The 19,941-nt window shown below is 36.0% G+C and overlaps 1 protein-coding gene across 1 annotated transcript in view; it reads left to right on the plus strand.

Moving 5' to 3' along the window:
• The window catches only part of GLRA3 (glycine receptor alpha 3), a gene marked incomplete at both ends in the record, with an annotated part of 83,738 nt that extends 67,805 nt beyond the window's left edge, over positions 1-15,933 (plus strand). Inside the window, 3 exons of the mRNA XM_084263964.1 lie at positions 4,859-5,073; positions 6,629-6,775; positions 15,664-15,933. Coding sequence (XP_084120090.1) covers positions 4,859-5,073; positions 6,629-6,775; positions 15,664-15,933 — 632 coding nt within the window. The remainder of the gene's footprint in view (positions 1-4,858; positions 5,074-6,628; positions 6,776-15,663) is intronic.
• Positions 15,934-19,941: the final 4,008 nt, after the last annotated feature.

Below are 19,941 nucleotides of genomic sequence, written 5' to 3' on the forward strand. Positions count from 1 at the left end.
CAAATGGGAGAAGCTCTGTATAGTATTAAGGGATCTAAACCTAAGTCAATCATTTAGGCTGAGCATATCCTAGCCACTGAAGAAGTCTCACTCTCCCTTTCTGCTGTCTCTCAGTATTTAATCTCATTAAACTTGTGGCTCTAGCAGTTTTTCAAGAGGGGGAAATGCAGTGCTAGAAATGACCATCACACAGTTAAATTGCTCCAGGAATCTGTTAGCACATCTCCATAGCTAGCAGTATTCTGGCCCTTGGGCTGGCTCTGTGATGGCCATCATCAGTCACTACTAAAAATGGAATTGTGTAGTGTACACTTATTGACAGATGTGTTGGAATCAAAATATATCTGCTTCACAGAGCTAAGATTGATGCACTACAGGGCTCCGTAAATATTTATTCAGATTAGTTTAATGTAGTTTAGTTAGATTTTGTTAAGCTTTGAACCGTTCTCTATTAAATAAGTATAAAATTTTTATTTTAAATAAATAGTTTAATGTAATTTAATTAAACTATATAGTCTTTACAACACAGTCCTCTCTACATCCATTAGATATTTCATAGTAGATCAGATATTAGCATTATCAATGGCTTTTCTCAAAAGGAAGGCTAAACTGAATCTCTGGACACTTAGGGTTTTGGTTTTTTTTTTTTCTTATTTATTATTTCCTTTTTGTTATGTTTTTAATTTTTTATTTTGTAGAGATTTTATAACTGTTATTACTTTTTATTAATTATTTCTCAGCCACACTATTTCCTTGTTTGTTTCTTAAAGTCATTCTCCATTACAACAACTGTCTATGTTGCTTCAAAATCAGCTACTCTCCCTTCCTGGGAATTGCAAATATGACCATTGTGAGGGTAGAGTAAGAAGACCTTCCCCAGAGGTATATCTTAAGGGTTTCCAAAAAGGGACAAATATATTTAAGTTCGACCAGCTACTGCATCTGGAGCAGTTTAAGGCAGATGAAACTGAAAAGGACTCTTTTCTGGGTACTACGTATACTTTACTTCCCCGGTGTCTTCTGATAGGCCAGTTACTGCTGCCTGCACAGCCCACTGCTTGAACAGCACGTGCCATGGTCCGAGGAGGCTGTGCAGTGCAAAGGTGTGCTAAGGCAGAAAATGCTTTTTTTGAGTTACACAGTTAACCACAGCAGCAGGAACAAAAAAACCCCAGTACGTGATCTAGACACTGACTTATAATTTCAGGGGGAAGAAAAAAAATCATGTTGACTGACTAGAATATGCATTTTTCCATTATAATATTGGCTTCATTGAGGGCATTGCATGGAATTCATACTAACCCAGCAGATTTGGCATAGTTGCCAAAGAACACGTATAACTGAAAAATGCACCATCATGTGTCTATATATTAGTATGTTCACTTCATACACATAGGTACAGCATTCAGCACTTTTGGTACCTTTACCAGACTTGCATCTCTGTCTAGGCCAGACATACAAACACAAAAACCCCCACAACTTCTGTTTCAGGAAAAAATACCTATCCCTTAGGAAGCCCTCTTTCTTTTGCATTACAGGCACCTGTCCCTTGTATGGATTGTGTGCACATCTACATTTTGCTCTGGTCTGAAACCAGTATCATGCCTTAACTCTTACCTTGCCTCAGCAAAGCCACAGGTTTCATACACTCCTACCCTTTCCCCATGACATTTACAGTGCCTATCAGAATGAACAAGAGCTTACCTTTCATGTACTATGAATGAATTATTAGAGCAATGCTCTTAGCTGCTTGTCTACCTCCTTCCCCAGCTGAGATGACTTAATGGGTATGTCTCCTCTGATCCATTCAAGCATCCAGTCATATAGATTAAACCACAACTAACCTGGCTTTTAATTTGGAATGGAGCAGGAGGAAGAGAAAAGGAGCCAACAGCTGGGTTCTGGTTTCAGCTGGGAAAAAACAGCACAGCCACTGCTGGCTGCCTCTGAGCTCACATCTGCTAGTGCAAATGGTTTTTTTTCCATTCTGGTTTATTAGGGAAGTTTATGCAGGTGGTTCTGATTGCTATGAAGGGCAAAAACTAAAGTCAACTCTTTGGCACTTGGATCAGCAACTGTAGCACCAAGACTGACTTCCAACTGCTGCCTCTCTCCTCTGCTGCCTTCCACTGGTGAGAAAGCCAATAGTCAGTGGAGTAACAGAGGGAAACGTTGACCTTCCTTATTTTTGTTTGGTTGGTTTTGTGTTTTTTTTTACCTTGGGCTGTGATGCAAAAAAACAACCAAGCAAAAAATAACTGTATAATTCCTCTGACACATCACTCATTCATAGTTCTGGCTCTTCATAATCCCATTTCTCTTCTCTAATTTTCTGCAGTTACAATTTATTACATTTGCACTCCTTTCATTCAGAATCTCTTTCATTTTATTAGGTTTCTGCTGTCTATAGCTATGTGTTTAAAAAAAGGGTAGATGAGGTACTTAGGGATATGGTTTGGCTTAGAATGGGATTGGTTTGACTTGATGATTTTAAAGGTCTTTTCCAACCCTGTGATTCTGTGATTCCTCCTTCTCCTTAGATCAGACACACCTGGCAAACTTGCAACTCCATAAAAATAAGACACAGAGCTAATGTATTATTTATTGCTTCTTGTTTAAGACCACTGTATTTTTTGTGCTGAGATCTCCGTAATACTTACAGCCCACTTGAATAGTAAGGAAAGAGATTCAGGCATCTTATCCCACCTTTCCCTAGAGAAAAGAAAAAAAAACAATGTACACGTTATAGCCCATGTTTATTGACACTGCAGTTATGCATATGTTACCCATTCTGATGATCTGAGCTTTTCTTCCTAGTTTTGAAAGAAGAATATAGGATCTTCTAAGAAGATAATGTTGAATGTTGAACTGTAACTCTTGCTGATGTGATGCCAAATAAAATGGCTTTGCAAGACACCTGGATTTGGTTGATGCATTTCTGTCACTCCTCACCACCATGATTTTTTGTGATGTATGAGAGATCGATGCTGCCAAATTAACAGTACAAATGTCACAAAAAGGATATCTTCAGAGTAAGGACCAGCTTGAAGTAAGAATATGCTTCTGATAAAGGCCAGTCAAAGAACTAGTTATTTGGGGTGTGCTAAACTGCTAAGTAACAGAATGTAGCATATATTGTTTTGAAAATACTGGAAGAGAAACACAGGGAAAAACCCTGGCCTTTTCTAAAGGAAACACCAAAATTCCTATTCACTTTGTTAAACCAGGACTTAATTCCTTGATTGAAGCAAAAATCAGTTTTGAAGCTGGGGCAGCAGATGGCTGAGACAGGATTTGGGACACAGATTTCAGGACTGAAGGTAGGATTCAGATAACACAAGCAATTAGGAATGGAACTAATAACTGAGCCAGCAGATATAAAACTCCTGAGATAAATCGTGTCATTTTAAAACTGACCATGAGTACTACCAACTTTCTAAATATGTTTTTAGTTCTTCAGTAAAATAAAAATTTCATACAATCACATTTACTGTGACATTATAGAAAGAACTAATCAGCTGTTAGGAGAACTATTGTGAAATAATCTTGTTCAGAAGATATCCCAAGTACTTAACATGCCTAGAATAAAAACATGACAGTTTGAATTTGTCTGAAACTAATTTCTCTATGCCGAGCACTATCATCACAGCATTATCCACAGTATACTAAATTACTATAGGATAAGTCAATTACATAAGTTTTATGGATATGATAAATATTGAAGTACTCCTAATGTGCAACAATTCACTCTAAAGTGGCATTTTGGCAAATACAAATGGATTAGAAAAATATATCAAAAACTACTGGAAAACATAACCAAAGAACTTAGTGGCACTTAAGAACTAACTAACTATATAGATTTCCATGTTAAATTTAGAATCAGAAAATGCTTTCATTCAAATAGGAAAGAAATCTGAAGATTTCTTGCTGTGAGAAACTGTTTTATGTATGCATTATTTATAGTAACAGCATTGCCTTCAGCACCATTCATATGCGACTAATATGAGCACTGAGCAAAATCAGAAAACCTAAAGAGACCAGGTCAAGATCTGTGAAAAAATCTACAGTTTTCAGTGTAAAAAAATGACCAAAGAAAAACAAAAAATCAACAACCACAAACACACCTCTACAAAACCTGCAATTTGGATAAAAGAAAAAAAATGGGTTGATGGCATTTCTAAAAGCAAATTTTGGGGGGGGGTTTGTTAAGGTTTTGTTAAATTAGAAGCTGCTTGATGTTCAGTACCTGGGAAAATTAGGCAATTCAATCAGCTTCCTAAAATTGCCTAATCTCAAGTCGTCAGTATCTGTTTGAATTTGTCATGGTACTTTTGAGTTAGAATGGTTTGAATGGGGATAAAGTGAGAGATTTAGTGGAATCTCCTACTGATAAGTCACACTGATCTTACTGTATTTTTCCCAAATTCACTGGATTAAAAATAAATTTTACCTTAATATTGAGCCAAAATATGAAGAAGATTGTATAGAATGTTAGAGCAAACCTTTTCTTTGCAGATAGCAGTATTTCCAAAGAATAAGTGGGATTACAAGTGTGATTGTAGAGAAGAACTTTCCTATGTCATAATGATTTGGTTTGGTCATGTCTTTGCTTTTATAAGGAAAGATGAGTTCCAGAGCTTCTTGAATTCTTAAATTTTCAGCTTTACTGTCTGCTTTCTTTCCAGTAGATACTCCTGTTATAGTGGGAACTGCTAAAAATCACCGAAGAGAAATCAAAACATTCATCGTTCATTAGATAACATATTTGTTGGAGTGTAAATTCTTTAGAGGGTGCAATAGATGTTGACAGTAAAAGAACATTCTATTTCTATTGAATATTTTTCTTTGTTACAAAAAGGAAAGTTTACATGTATTGAAGTCCGATTTCACCTTGAGAGGCAGATGGGTTACTATCTCATCCAGATGTACATACCAAGTCTCTTGATCGTCATTCTCTCCTGGGTGTCATTTTGGATCAATATGGATGCAGCTCCAGCCAGAGTGGCTTTAGGCATAACAACTGTACTGACCATGACAACACAAAGCTCAGGTTCTCGAGCATCTCTTCCAAAGGTAGGCAGAATTTCCTTTGTACTGCATTACTCAATGCTACATGGCAAATAAACACTTTAAGTCAACCCTATAATGCACATTTTGTTAGCCTTTAAGCATCTTCTAAAGGAAATAAATAATCTTTCAATATTTAGGGATTTTTTTGAGCCATCAACAAAATATATTCTATTTCTCTCCTGTCTCAACTATTTAGCCAACTGCATACCTATTGAAATCCATAAACCTCATCAAGCGATGAAATCAGTGTTATTTGGTACTACAGAAGCATTGCTTGTTAGCAGTTGACTAGCTCATTCTTTTTCAAATCCTAGTATCTGATGACATGCTAACAAATGTGACTGAATATATAAAGGTCATAGATTCCAACCTGTTCTTAATGTTCCTTTCTCAAAACCTGTCTGCATCATGAATTAACTCACTAGTTACAAATACACTTACACTAAAATGTATAAAATGTGAAGCTAAATAACTCCAAACAACTGTCTAAAGAATGGTTCACTACATAATGTAAATATCTTAAAGTATATTTCTAGGATTAATTATTTATGTTTTCAGACTTCTCATTGATTTGAAGATTTTCATTTTAAGGGTTAGTCTTTGACCATCTTCATGTGCTATTGCTGTTAATAGATAAAAAATATGTACAATAAAATTACACAAATGCTACTTCTGTATTAGTTTTAACATGGTATTTTTAGGTTGGCTTTTTTTCTAAATAAAATAATTGCCCTTAGATGAGTGTGCTTTGCACCTCAAGTACATGGATTTAAATGCATGAAGATGTAGCATCAGTAGATAAGAAAATGTAATGATCTAGAAACTCAGAAAAGCAATAATGTAAGAGGTTACCAAAGACAGCTACAGATGTTTATGTGACATTTATGAGGCCTGAAGCCAGCAATGTTGGCTTATAAGACAAAGCTCCTGTAAATCTGCACTCAGATGGAGAACAGGCCCTACTTTCCTAGTTCAGATTATATCCTGCAGCTGAGTTTGTCAAAAAAGGATCGCAGTGAGTTCATTTACTTTGTAATTGATTTCCAGTATTTCTACTGTGCCAAAATTGCATGACTATTCTATGATTCTATGACTAATTTGAACCTACATCTTTGATTGACCATATCGTTATTAGCAGAGAATGAACATACCAGAGTTCTTCTCCCTTCTACCTAATTTCTTTTCCAGGAACTTTGCATCAGATGCATTATAACACAGGAATTCCCTTCGGTCCCTCTGTAAGCTAACAACCTCTAGTTCCTTCAGTCACAGTGGGACAAATGGAGGAACAGCATATGCTTCTTGTGGACTATTTTGCTTGTGACAAAATATGCAGTACACTATGAGCAACTGCTAATGACAAACAGTAAACATGTTTTGGGAAAATCTACATTTTTACAAATAATATTTAACTCACATAGAACGAATTGTCCCTCTTATCTATATTTCACATCTCATTTTGTCTGTTTTAAGTAGTATTGGTATATGGAGGCATTTATATCTTCCTCTTGACGTGAAATATGAACATATTCTGGCTTCAGCTCTATTCTCTCCACAGGTATCATATGTCAAAGCGATTGACATCTGGATGGCAGTGTGTCTGCTCTTTGTATTTTCTGCACTTTTGGAGTATGCAGCCGTAAATTTTGTGTCAAGGCAGCATAAAGAACTTCTGCGATTCCGACGCAAAAGGAAGAAGAACAAGGTAAAAGTAACAGTATTCACAACTTTGAAAAAGAGTCTGAGTGATCTATATGCCAGGATATAGGGTTAATTTGATAAGCATACTGCAGCTTAAAGTGGTAATATAAATAAAATGGCAGCAGAGAATGAAATTCACCACAGGCAGAGGGTCACTACAAGGACTATGCACTGCATAAATCCAACTTGAATTCTCAGAAGATGGATTAAGAGGGATTTAAATGAGGCATTGGCCATGTGGGAGCCATCTGCACAAGCATGAATTTCAGTCTTAGAAGAGTCAGATTATACTTGGTGGATGAATGTTACTGGTACTTGCAGCAGTTTGTGCTACACTGAGATTCAGCAAATAATGTAATACTAGTATTCTGTCCAAAGCCTTTACAGCTGTGCTTCATGTAAATATTTTTAATTAAAATATACTTATTTAATTAATATTATTGGTGAGAAACCAAACATTTAACTTTAAGACTGAGAAGTTTGAGTCTTTTCCTTCTTTTACGTTAGTGTAAATTTTTCATACAAGTAAGAAACTTTTAATGTAGCAATAGTTCTTAACATCTGCTCTATAGCTAAAGCTATCTAGACTACCAGTAAAAAAGTCACTACCAATGTGCAAAGTCAAATAGCTGAGGCGACAGGTTTGAATCCTGAAGTCCGCAATTAAATTAAGCAATGATCAAAATTTCTTACAACAATATCTAACTGCTACTTCTGAGTAAATATTTCTCTAATCTACTCATTAAATGAGTACCCACCACTGATGACACATGGTACCTTTTTATTGACTTACAGTCTCTGTCTAGAATATTACTGTGGACCGAAGTCTGACCACAGCAACATGGCTCAGTTTAGCCATCTTTCATTCCTGAAGGCATACCTCCATTTACTGCTTCCATCCAAGGAGAAGATATGGTACAGGGTTTTTTCCTATTACCTAGAAGGTACTGAAAAATCTGTAATGCTGTAAAGCTTTCCTAGGCAGTCTCTGTGACCAGGACTCCACATTAAAAGGCAGGCTGGACAGTCAAATGAAAGTGACATTTTCCTACGTTTGCATGTTTCTGGTTGCCAAGTCCAAGACTTCTTCAGGTGCAGAGAAAGACTCATGCACTGCAGCCTAGATGATGATTCAGACTGCGTGTACCTGCTTTCACCATTTGTCCCTGTGAAAAATCTGCATCCTTCTTTTTGCTAACCATAGCAGAAAAGAAATGCTTTGAGACACACAGGAGAGAAGCAGCATTTTTGTGACAGTTTGCTCTTGGAATATGGAAGTTTGAAATGGGGGAAATAGGATGACAGAGATGGATTACTGGACAAGGGACAGGTGACCCACAACAAATGTGTCATGCCTCAAGTGCAAACAGCTGTGGTGAGCAATAGATGATGTGACTTTACTTCTAGTCCATTCATTTTTCACCATATATTGTGGTGTTGTTTGGATATCAGGCAAATTTACCATATCCAACTTCACTGATATCTTTTCCCTTCCTTAAGTGGACATCAATTACTGTAGCCACAGGATAAGAAACTGGCAGGCAATATTACTTTCCTTAGAATCAAATCAGCCACCTCTTAGCAAGTGTTCAATCTCAGCAAAGACACTTCTTCAGCAGTCACAGTGAATCAAATTTCAGCATAGAGGTATGTGAGGAAGCATCCACAATATATAAAGCACTTCTAAGAGAAGACCACTTAAGAAGAAAATATGCATGTGAATAGTCTCATTGACTTAAGTGTTTTGCTGGATGAGTGCTTGGCATCACAGTATTTCTGAATTCACACTCAAAAGCCCTTATTATAACTTTACACTTCATTAGACAGACTTTTAACTTCTGGTAGGCTGCTTGTAAGGTTCTCAGAATTAAAGGATTCAACTTAGAGACTCCAGGGAGAACGAAGTATCAAGTACTCCCCTTAGATTTTGAAGGATGAAGACAAGCATTTCACTGCTTTTCTTTATAACATGCCCAGGTGAGGTACTAACTATTTTCAAGGGTATATGGCTTTCCCTTCCTCCTTGTATCTGTGTTTCAACATGAGACAGGTTTCTAGGCCTAAATATACCCAAAATAATGTTTTGTTCAAGTGCAAGGTTACAATTTTGACAGATAAAATCATCTTTTCATTAAAATGTCTAACTGAAAGTTCTGTCACTGACACCATTTCTATGTAGAGCTAGAACTCCTGGCCCGAGTTAACCTTTGAAAAAATCACATAATCACAAGGTTGGAAGAGACCTTTGAAGATCATCAAGTCCAACCATTCCCATCCTAAGCTAAACAATATCCCTAAATCCCTCCTCAAGCTCCAGGGACTGCTCAGCTAATTGCTTCTCTTTTTCTCAATGTTTTATTAAACCATTCATTGCCCAACAAGTATACTACAACTTGAAGTGTTACAGCATAGAGATTTTATCTCTTTAAAAAATTGGATCACATCCTAAGCCCTCTGGTATACAAATAAATGATGTCTCACTGATTAAAGCAAGTGGTTAATAACTAGCCTTCCTTGCCACATTTTCTAACATGGAATGCAGGCCCTATGATCATAAGTCAAATTAACTTGCTTTTCTTTCCACTTCTTTTTCAGAGTTGGTCAGTATAGGTCACAATTTTGTATGTGTTGTCTCTTTGGACAAAGTCAAACAGCCAATGGCTCTCAGGAGTTAGATTGGATTGACTTTTAAAATTACTATGTATAAAAAAATGTTAATTTGACCACAAAGTCAAGAGACATGAAAAGAAGTTAGGTTAAACTGCTGCATTTAAAATCAACTTCAGTGGATCCCTTGAACACTAAATTCTCTTTCTTTTCAAAGTGAAAACTACCATGGTATTCAGTATTAATGTCTGAATAGATTAAAGAAGTAGAGCAGTTGGGATAATGTTTAGACCTTTTCATCCTATATGCTTACCATCTTGGGACATTTTACTAGGATTAGGTTTTTCAACTGAGTGAATTCCAATTGATGAATACAGAAATTTTTGGTACTGGGATTCTATCTGTGAGGGTACAGCAAAACTCCAGTGATTTGGCTCTCCTGCAAAAGTTCAGAATGTCTCATTTCAGGTATGTGTTGACAGAAAAGAACATGTATTAATAATATCTAATTGCAATACAACAGCTGAAGGATTCTCAAAGTCTTTGTAATTAGAGAAATATCTTGTTGCAAGAAATATTTACTCTAACCAAATAACCTCAGTAATGGCCATATGATTGAATTTCAGTGCTAGAAATCCTTGGGAGGCAAACAAATCAAATTTCCCAGGTCAGGATCAGTTATACCCCATTCATTCCAGTCATAAAAATTCCACAAGCTCCCCTGCATTCTGTTGCAATGGTTTAGGAAGTTTTTTTACTCATGCCTCCTCTGGCATCTCTTGTGTAGAAGCAGCACAGAATACAGACAAGTTTGTTCCTTTATTTAGCCATTTGCACATTTCCATTCAACCTTCTTGTCTTTAAATATTCCCAGTTGGTGCAGTCTTTTTTATTTTTTTTTTCCTCATTCTCCTTTCCTGGAAATTCTCCTAAGAAGTCCATATAATTCCTTAAAACTGTGTTTGCAACACAATGGCTAGCCAGTAACAGTTGAGAGCAGCCAAAGGATAACATCCAAGCAAGCTACACTCTTGTTTATTCAAACCAGTTTGCCATTTGCCTTTTTAGTAACAGGATGCTATTGATCCAAATCAAGATTGTGACCTACCCTAACTCCCAGATCTCCAGAACTACTGTAGAGCCATTCACTTTCCATTTTCAGAAACTTAAGTAGATTAGTCCTGGATAAATGCACTCTCTTTTACATCTAACTATTGAGTCTCCTCCTTTATTTTTCAGATTCTTTGTTCAAATCATTTAAATCAGTTTAAACTCTAAGCATACTGTCAGACAAATTTGCAGCTTTTCCCAGGTTGGAGTCTTTTGTAAGTTTAAGCTAAACTACAGGTTATTCCTGGTCAATGCCAATTAAAAATAGTGGAAAACTGGAATCTCATTCCTAAAAGGCATAGACTTTATGGTATAGACTGAACTCAGATAAAAACCCTTGCAGTAAACAAGTGCAGCAAAAAAAAAAAGAGCTGCTGAGGTTTATAGACAATTAAAGTTATACAAAATTTAATTATGTACAGAACTGTATCAAGGCATTTTGGCATCTGAAGCTCATCTATCCATGCCATTTTCCTTATGCTTTTCTCACCTACAGTCATTGCCTCTTACACTATCTAGTACCCTCACAGCCACTTGTCCCTGACAACAGTAACGGCAGCATGAAAGGCAGCGATTCTTAGGTATAACTGCACCCTCTGGCTACCATTTTTATGGTTGTAAGTATGGACCTCACTAAATGATTCCAACTGAAAAGGCAGGTTTCCTTTCAGAGGCCAAATCCAACTTGCACAGAATTAACAAATTTTTGAGTGTCTGGAATTGTGTTGTAAATATATAAAAACTGTTATTGCAACATAATATGCAACTCACTGCTGTTTTTCAGTAGGTATCACAGTAGGTACAGGAGATTTTTCAAAGAGGTTCTTATTTCGTTATGATTACAAAAATTGTATAATAAATCCTGGGAACAGGAGAACTTTGGTTTCTAATTTCAGGCTTCATTTTGTATATGATCCACTGTGCATTGTCTCTGTCAGAGAAAAGTCTGGACACTGAACACAACTATTTCATAAATCTTACATTACTACTGTGATGGAAGTGTTCCTTTAGGATGAATGAATATTAATTATTAATTTGCAGTTATACTCCTTTTGGTCTTGAAAGACAAAAGGAAAAACAGCAGCATTAGGAGTCATACAGGGTACTGAAACACCTATGATCAGTGCTTTTTCTTAGTTACATTTGCACTACTTGGGGAAATACATTACCTGCGTACATATACTGAATAACACTTTGATTTTAAATTAGCTTTTAATTTATTTCGTTTTCAGGAATAGTCAATCTTTTAATTCTATTTTCAAAAATCTAAAGATCACCATATCTTTAGTGAGGAAAATAGATGTGCAAACTAGATTGTCTTTAATGGTAATCACACCTCTTTTCTTTTGTTTTCTTTTTGGTCAACCCATCCGTTTTGATGAAAGTATTTTGAGGGAGTTCTTGATGGAAATGAAATCAGTGAATCATTGCAGCATAGCAATGGCTTGAGATGTACAGGACGTATAGACGGGACTTTGCCTCAAATCTACAGTACAAATTTAAGGGTAAACAATGAAGAAGATGTCCCATTTGTCATAATGTGATATCAATCATTAACAGGGGCCCTGTCCTTTTGTCTGAAATAGTGTCTTCCCATGTGAACTCCATATACCTTCATTGCTACCTGTATGTGATGACGTGAAGTGTTAATAAAGGTACCTGTCTTGTTAATTTTGTAATCTGTTTTGATCTGTTTAAATCTGGATTAAAACGTAGTATTAAAATTCTAGTTTCTTCCCAAAGGAACAATGGCATCAATTCAAGAAGTCAGTTGCTAACAGATCAACATTTAAAACCCATCCGTTTGTGGTGGAAAGCAGTTCAGTAGCACTTTGCTTCTCAAAAATCAACAGTAAAAAATGCAGTGCTCAGTTATCAAAGCCAAGGTTTCAAATAAGCTTTCAAGCTGTTACCACAAACTACAGTCAAAAGGCTGTGAGATCTTTTCAGCCTTTATGCATATTACTCCTGAAGAAAAAATGCTTAATATATGGATGGAAAAGAGTAGTCATAGAGCCACAGAAACTGACAGCTTTCTAATACCCTAAAGTTAAGCATTTTGTAGAACAGTGTTGATACAAAAATAAGCTAATTGAAATTATTTCCTTCAGGCCTCCAAAGAATTCTAACTTTCTAAATGAAAAGTGTTATCTAAATTTATTTTCTATTTTTAATTACAGTAATTTTAATAGAGATATTTTTATGTAGCTGTATTCAGAATAATTTTCAAATTGTTAATTCCAAAGCCTTGTGTGTGAAAAATTCATATTGAAACTTTGAAGATCTCTCATAATAAGATTTTAAAAGCTTTAGCAAAAATCAGTAGGAAATCATTAATTTTCTTTAGTGACAGTGCACTAAAATACACAAAAGATCAAAAAAAAAATCAACCAAAATACAGGGTGTTTGAGGGGAATATTCACTGTCCACATTCTCAACTGAGACATACAGGGTACTTCCATTATATGGTTTCAACAGCTGTGGACTCAGACACACACAAACCCCATTAGGAATATTTCTAGTAAAAAAGAGGGACTGTAGCCAAGTCAATTGATGAAAACAACCTGGGTGTCTCTGACATTTTACGAAAACAGCTTTGAAAAAGCACTCAAGAGCAGTAACTGCATCTTTCCTACTGTGCTTGACACCACTCAGATATGAGCCTGAGGCCAAATTAATGATTTTTCTCCATTCTGAATCTGCTGGAAAACTTGCAGAACCACATTTTGCATATTCCATCTGGTAGCCCAAGTATGGTGGTATCTGGCATATTGCAATGGTCTGGAAGTTGCCCTTTCCTGAATATCCATTTCCCTAGCACTTAGGTCTGACTTGGCAGGTTCCAACCATCCTCCCTGCCCCCATGGAGAAACCATTCAGCTGACACTGGGCAGAAATACCAGGTTCCTAGAAGGACCTTCACATCACTTCTGCAACAACAGGGAGTGTTTCCAAGCAGCCTGCTTGCAGACTAAATTCAGGATGTCTACAGGGAAAAAAAATAAGCAGAGAAGAGACCTTGCCGTTAAAATCGCTCTAGGTGATAGCTCAATTCAGGTAAGCACAGAACAGAGACAGTGAAGTTTTACTATATAGTACCTCATCCTGAAAACATACCCAACTGAATGCTGTGACTCAAAAGAATTATTTTATTAACTTTTTGAGCCTGTGCAATCATAAACATTACTTTCTAGAGAAGCATGAAAAGATTTAAACCCTGAATTGTATGTATGAGGGTTAACCAGCAAGTTTAGTGTAAATTATTACGGTCCATGGATGTGTAACTTTTGGTAATGGGAATAGAACACTACAGCTCTTCTGGAATACAGCTACTATTAAGATGTTATTTCCCATGCTTTTCTGACAGAAGAAGATTATAGTAGCAATTAGATCTTTGTTTTTTCACGTCATCAAATAATGATCCTACCATTTTGTAATTCTGTTATTCATTTCCATATTGAAGCCAGTCAGTGATTTTTCCTCCTCCATTCATGTTAATTTTTCATTATTTTTTGTTTTTCTAGGTGAATTCTAATACAGTTATGAAGTGTAGTAGTTTTAGTGAACCATATTAGTCTATAAGTTTATTCAATTTACAGGTATGAGAAACTGTTGCAGTTGAGTGAGAAGCACAGCTCTGCTGGAGGCTTGTGCTGACTGCCAGCTAGTTCACTTCAAACTTAGTAACCAATCTACATTCTTTTGTAGATAAGTTATTTAGCTAATACTGATAATTATCATCCCTGGAATTTTTTAAAACAAAGTAGTTAATGGTTCTTCTAGCAAGTACTACTTAACCAAAACTTTAAATACGTTTAGAATCAATCCTCCATTACAAAACATCTTCAGATTTTCCTAATGTCAACAGCACTTTCAAATTTAGAAGTTTGGATTTGAACTGTGTTCACTGAGAAATTACATTGTAAAAAGTAAGAGGCATAAAGAAAATAAAAGCACTTAAGAATTACTGAACTGAAGCACAAATTATTTGACATGCTTTGGTAAATTTATTTTATTTTACTCTTTTATTTTAATTTAAGCTTCAAAATATCAAAAATTCTTTTACAAAAGGAAAATTGGCTGCTGCTAATTTCATTTTTTTAACACTTATGGAAATTCTTTTCAAAAAATACTTTTTTAAGAAATAACATATACATAATAATTTGTCATACTTCATGAAAGTCCAGAATCCTATATCGACTAGGCTAAGATAGCCATGAAAAATGGGAAATCCTGAATTTTAAATCAGTATTAAAAAACTGTGAATGCCATCAAAATCACACAATTATCCTTGAGTAACATACATAGTGAAGGAATACATTAAAATATATGTCAGAACCAAATTTGGCCCTGGCTTTGCAGTCTCTCTCTCTCTTATTTGCCTCTGTTTATACCTCCTTTGTTACTTGAGAATACCTATAACCAGGTAAAGAGAAGAGTGAAATGTCTTCAGATTGAAATAAATGCTGGGAAAATATGTATATGTTCAGACCAACCACTTCTATTTTTGTGCCATGCATTTAAAAAACTCTTGTAGCACCCTGAATTCAGGATGTCTTTGCCAGTTTTACTCTGAATTGACAGAACGTACCAGAAGAAAAAAATGGTCTTTAGCTTTCATTCATTTTATTTTGAACTAAGTCATTTAATATACTATTTTATCTAATATATTCACAGGGAACAGCAGAAATAATACTTAATCCTATCTATATGCCTTAAATGACCAAATATGCAGAATACTCACTTGTACAGTTAACATTAACATTATTAGTGCCTGTATGAGTAACTCTATAGTTCAGGATACCAGTTTATTAAGCAATGTAGAGTTAATGGCTGTTATCTGAAAGACTAGTATGAAGTTTGCCTAGTTGAAAACTGTAAATCGTGAAAAACATAACAAATCAGAAGTTGTGTGCCTGATTACCACTGGTTTACTAAGCTTGCTCTTTAAATAGACCACAGAATCTATATACAAATAGGAACATTCCCTGCGTGTTAAAGCTGCTGCAATATTTTTGACAGCCACTGACAGGGCTGAGATTTCAACCAGTTAAGATAAACTGTGGATTCAAGAAGTTCCTGAGGTAATGATGAAACTCTTGCTATTTAGCAGTTGGCAAGATTTCTGTAAATAAAAAAAAAACTTTATTGCTTTTTCCTTTCTTTTTTTAACAGGATGATGACGTGAGGGAAAGTCAGTTTAGCTTTACAGCATATGGAATGGGCCCGTGTATACAAGCAAAAGACGGAGTAACACAGAAGGGGTCAAATAATCCTGTTCAAGCTGCACCAAAAAGCCCTGAGGAGATGAGAAAGGTATTCATTGACCGGGCAAAGAAGATAGACACGATATCCAGAGCGTGTTTCCCATTAGCCTTTCTGATTTTCAATATTTTTTATTGGGTAATTTACAAGATCATCAGGCACGAGGATATTCACCAATAACAAGATTAAGGCTTGCAGTACACAGAGATATGGCTGCCATGTTCAACAGGAGGATTTCTGTTAGAAATGTGCATCAGAGGAGCAATTGGGATTCTTAAAAGCATTGAGGGGGGCGGGGGAAGATCCTGCATGGCCTGCAATGCCCAGTCACAGTGGAATGGAAGAATGACACCCAGAGAAGATATATCTGCCATGGCAAACTTTGTGTCAAAATAAATAGTAACAACTTTTTCATTGTAAATCACTCCTTACTGAAGCTTTACTGCCAAGTATTTATACATACTGTTACATAGTGGTATAATTGTACAGTACTCTGATGTTCCTTCATTTTTTATTTTAATTAGGGTGTATTTTTGATTAATAGATCCAGAATACCCCAGGTAAATCCCACAATATTACAGAACAGATTAGTATTTGTAAGCTCTATTTCAATTTTACAAAATAATGACAAATTACAGATTTGAGATTATAATTTTAAGGACAATTTCTTGTTTTAAAGGACAGTACTGGTACTTTTGCAATGAGCACATTTTACATATTTAAGTTATATAATTTATTCAGTGTACTTCATATTACTGCTCCCCTGGAAGGTGCATGTTGAAATAATCTCAGAGCACAAGGTAGGTACAGCATAATAGTCTACACATGGGAAATTACAATTTGTGAAGTATTGATTCCCAGAAAGAAGTTTTTTCCAATTACCTATACTTTGATAAATGAAATTATAATACTCGAAAACCCTTTTTTTATATTTTTGAAGGGTTTTCTTAATTCATAAAACCCATACATCAAAATTTTGCAATGCTTCATTTTGATTCAATGCAAAGAGACCTTGGACCAAAAGTAAAAGCAAATAGTCAATAACCTCACTGAAACCTTTGAAGGATGAGTACAGCTGTGTTTATGCACATTTATCTCCTACAAGGTAAATAACTACAGGAAGTTCAATTAATGGATATATCAAGTTTGCTGTCTCATTCTTTGAGGTATGTTGATGTGACTTTGTTACTGGTTAAGAAGCTTTTCACAACTTTGGAAAAAACATGCAGCTCTTCTAAAACAAGAAAAAGGATCTAGATGGCCATCCACATTTATTGCACCTCACAACTATTAAAACTCTTTGAGGTATTTTCCCTGGTTAGAATTAAATAAATCATATTAGTTTTCTCTTTGAATTGTAACACAACAGGCTACATTTATGTCGTAGCTCCCAGGCAAGAGCATTTACTTTCGCCAATTTTGTCTATTGAAAAACAAAACCATGCTAAGATATGGAAATCTGACATTTAGAATTACTGGTCCAGTAGCTGAGGCTACTCATAGCAAAATATTATTTTGAACATGTTTTAGATTTTTTGTTTACTTCTGTTCAGTACCTGCATACAAAAGCAAAACCAGCTTGTGCGTTGCCAAGGGCACACTGCATTTGAAGTATCAAACAATGCAACTCTACACTGAGGATTATAACACTGCAGCCTTGGATTTAGTTGGGTTTGGTTTTGTCCTCCAAGGATTGCTTAGATTGAGATTGTAGCTCTCCGATTTTGTTCAGCTGTGTCAGAAAGAAGCTATATAATTCACTTATTTTAAAACAGGAGGTTTTTATAGTTTTGTCTCACTTATGATCTAAAAGTAATTCAGTTCACTTCAAATATTTTATTTTTTTTTGCTGAGGTGTGTCTTTACTTGATTTCCTCATGTGCATGTTCAGAAACTTCTTGTTCACTTGTGAAGGTGCTCATCTGTAATGAGGGTGTATAGTGAGCCATGGCTGACATATCAGTTCAGTTATATTCATCTCTCAAAGTTATCATTAGCTATATTATATGGAAAGGGATGTCAACTTGCTGCTGCCATCAGCACAGTCAACAGTATATTGTTTAAGGACTGTTTGAAGTACTGACTGCATAATTAAGAGGCAATCAAAAAATTACCTTATCTTTCAGGCTCAGTTCTCTCTAAAATAGCTGATTTGCATTCAAAAAAGAATTCTGAATTGAAAGTCTAAGTGCATTAAAAAAAAATCACTGGCCAGATCAGAATAACTCCTTGTTATAGTTTATAACAGTGGAGTACCTGGTTCACATTACCTCTTGCCCAGTTTTCAATAATATGTTGCTCTTGCTCAGGTAGTACTACTACCTTAGTTTGAAAACAATTAGAAATTTGAGCTATGAGGAGCTAAACTAGTTTAACCCTGATTTCTTTCTTCTGTCTTTAAGGCAGAAAAGGTTTATGCATTCAAGAAAATCTTGAAAGTGATAAAAAAAAGATTAGATTACACCACAGGCAAAATCGATTATTACCTGTATGTTCTATTTGAAATAAGTGAGAACTGTAGATTGAACGACTGCACCTAGTGCCACTCCTCAGGATGCCATCTCTTCAACCATGCACTATGGTGAGACAGGAGGTCTCAGACCTGGCCAATGGAAAATATATCCCTTCTGCTATATATCCCTTCTTATATTTTTCTTTCACAGGCCATTACATTGGGATGTTCAACATACCCTACTTTTATATTGAGAACTTTTATATTTATACACATAAAATATATAAAGCTCAGTCTTATAACAGGGCATACTGAAAATAAAGAAGATTAAATATGGTTAAAACAGCCTTATGAAAACTCTGCAGTGTTGATAGAGCATCTTTTTATTTAGCAATCCATTAATAAAAAGTGCTTCAAACAGAGGGGAGAAGCAAAAAATGTTCTCAAATGCACATAACATTGGGCATGTCATTCTGCTGCCCTCAGGTAAGTAAAGATTTTTCTATTTTGATGTAATGGGACCAAGATTTCTTATGAAGTGACACTTTTGTGGGTCTTTTACTGGAACCATAACATTTGCCAATGGAACAGAAGCCCCTGTGGTCCACTGAACAATGTATTTTTCTAAAGAAAGCAGAACCTAAATTTCATTTAGATTATACAGAATCTAAGTTTCATTTAGATTATTCCTAGATGACATAGTGTACAAGCACATGGTAAAGAGAGAAAAATGTCATTTGATGTAGGAAACTTCAAGACACAAATGCCTGCTATTGACCACTGATTAGGTGAGAAATGAAATAAAGAAGTGAAAAAATGCCAGCAGGCATGCCAGCCCTCTGCACAAAGCTCAAATCAACAGCTATGCTCATCAGTGGGATTCTGTTGTAACCATATGATGGAGTAGCATTGAAAAGATGCAAAAGCTGAAAGGTACTCAACAGTATCTATCAGACCACTATTTAAGCTACAGCTCTGTGAAAGAGGCAGTGGAGAAGCTGAAAAATAATCATCCAGGAAATAATGCTTTGCACGGATGCTACCTGGCAGGACTTCTACATCTGGAAAAGTCCCCAGTCATCAGGCTGAAGTAGACAGCTACCTCACCTTACTGCTACTGAACCTGGGCTCTGCAGAGTACAGGGTCTTAGCAAAGCCACACAAAAAGGCTTCTTGTAAGCATAACCCCTGTGTCAGGCTATCGCAGTTTTGCCCCAGATCATTACAAACCATAGGTACAGAGTCTGCCCTGTTCAGGTCATGATTTTGTGGTCTCTATAGACCAGCTCTATACTTCAAAAATAAGATACCGAGCACTAAAAGATCATTGCAATACTGAAAACAGAGAAAGTAGGTTCTGGAGGAATACTCCTATAACACAGCTTCCAAAAAGCTTACACAGTCACCATAAAGGGGGAGAAGAAAGCACGAGGCACCCTTACTACTTCTCCCTATTCCCTGGTATCTTCTCCCTAGGTACACTTGTTCAGGTGGGAGCAGTAGCTGCAGAGTGAAATAATTTATGTCAACTGATGCAAAGTAAGTATTCTCTTGGGACATTAATGTCTGCCTGAGTGGGTAGAGACCTGACTTACACACCATCCACTTTCTCAACAGAAAAAAAAGCAGAGCAGGAAGGTACAGGGTGACAACCATAGCCTATATGTGGCATAAGAGGGACCACTGCCCAAAGCAGTGCCTGGAACCTCTCATTGGACTGTCTTTCCTTCCTACAC

This window comes from Gallinula chloropus, assembly GCF_964237585.1.
Source record: "Gallinula chloropus genome assembly, chromosome: 4".
Taxonomy (NCBI): domain Eukaryota; kingdom Metazoa; phylum Chordata; class Aves; order Gruiformes; family Rallidae; genus Gallinula; species Gallinula chloropus.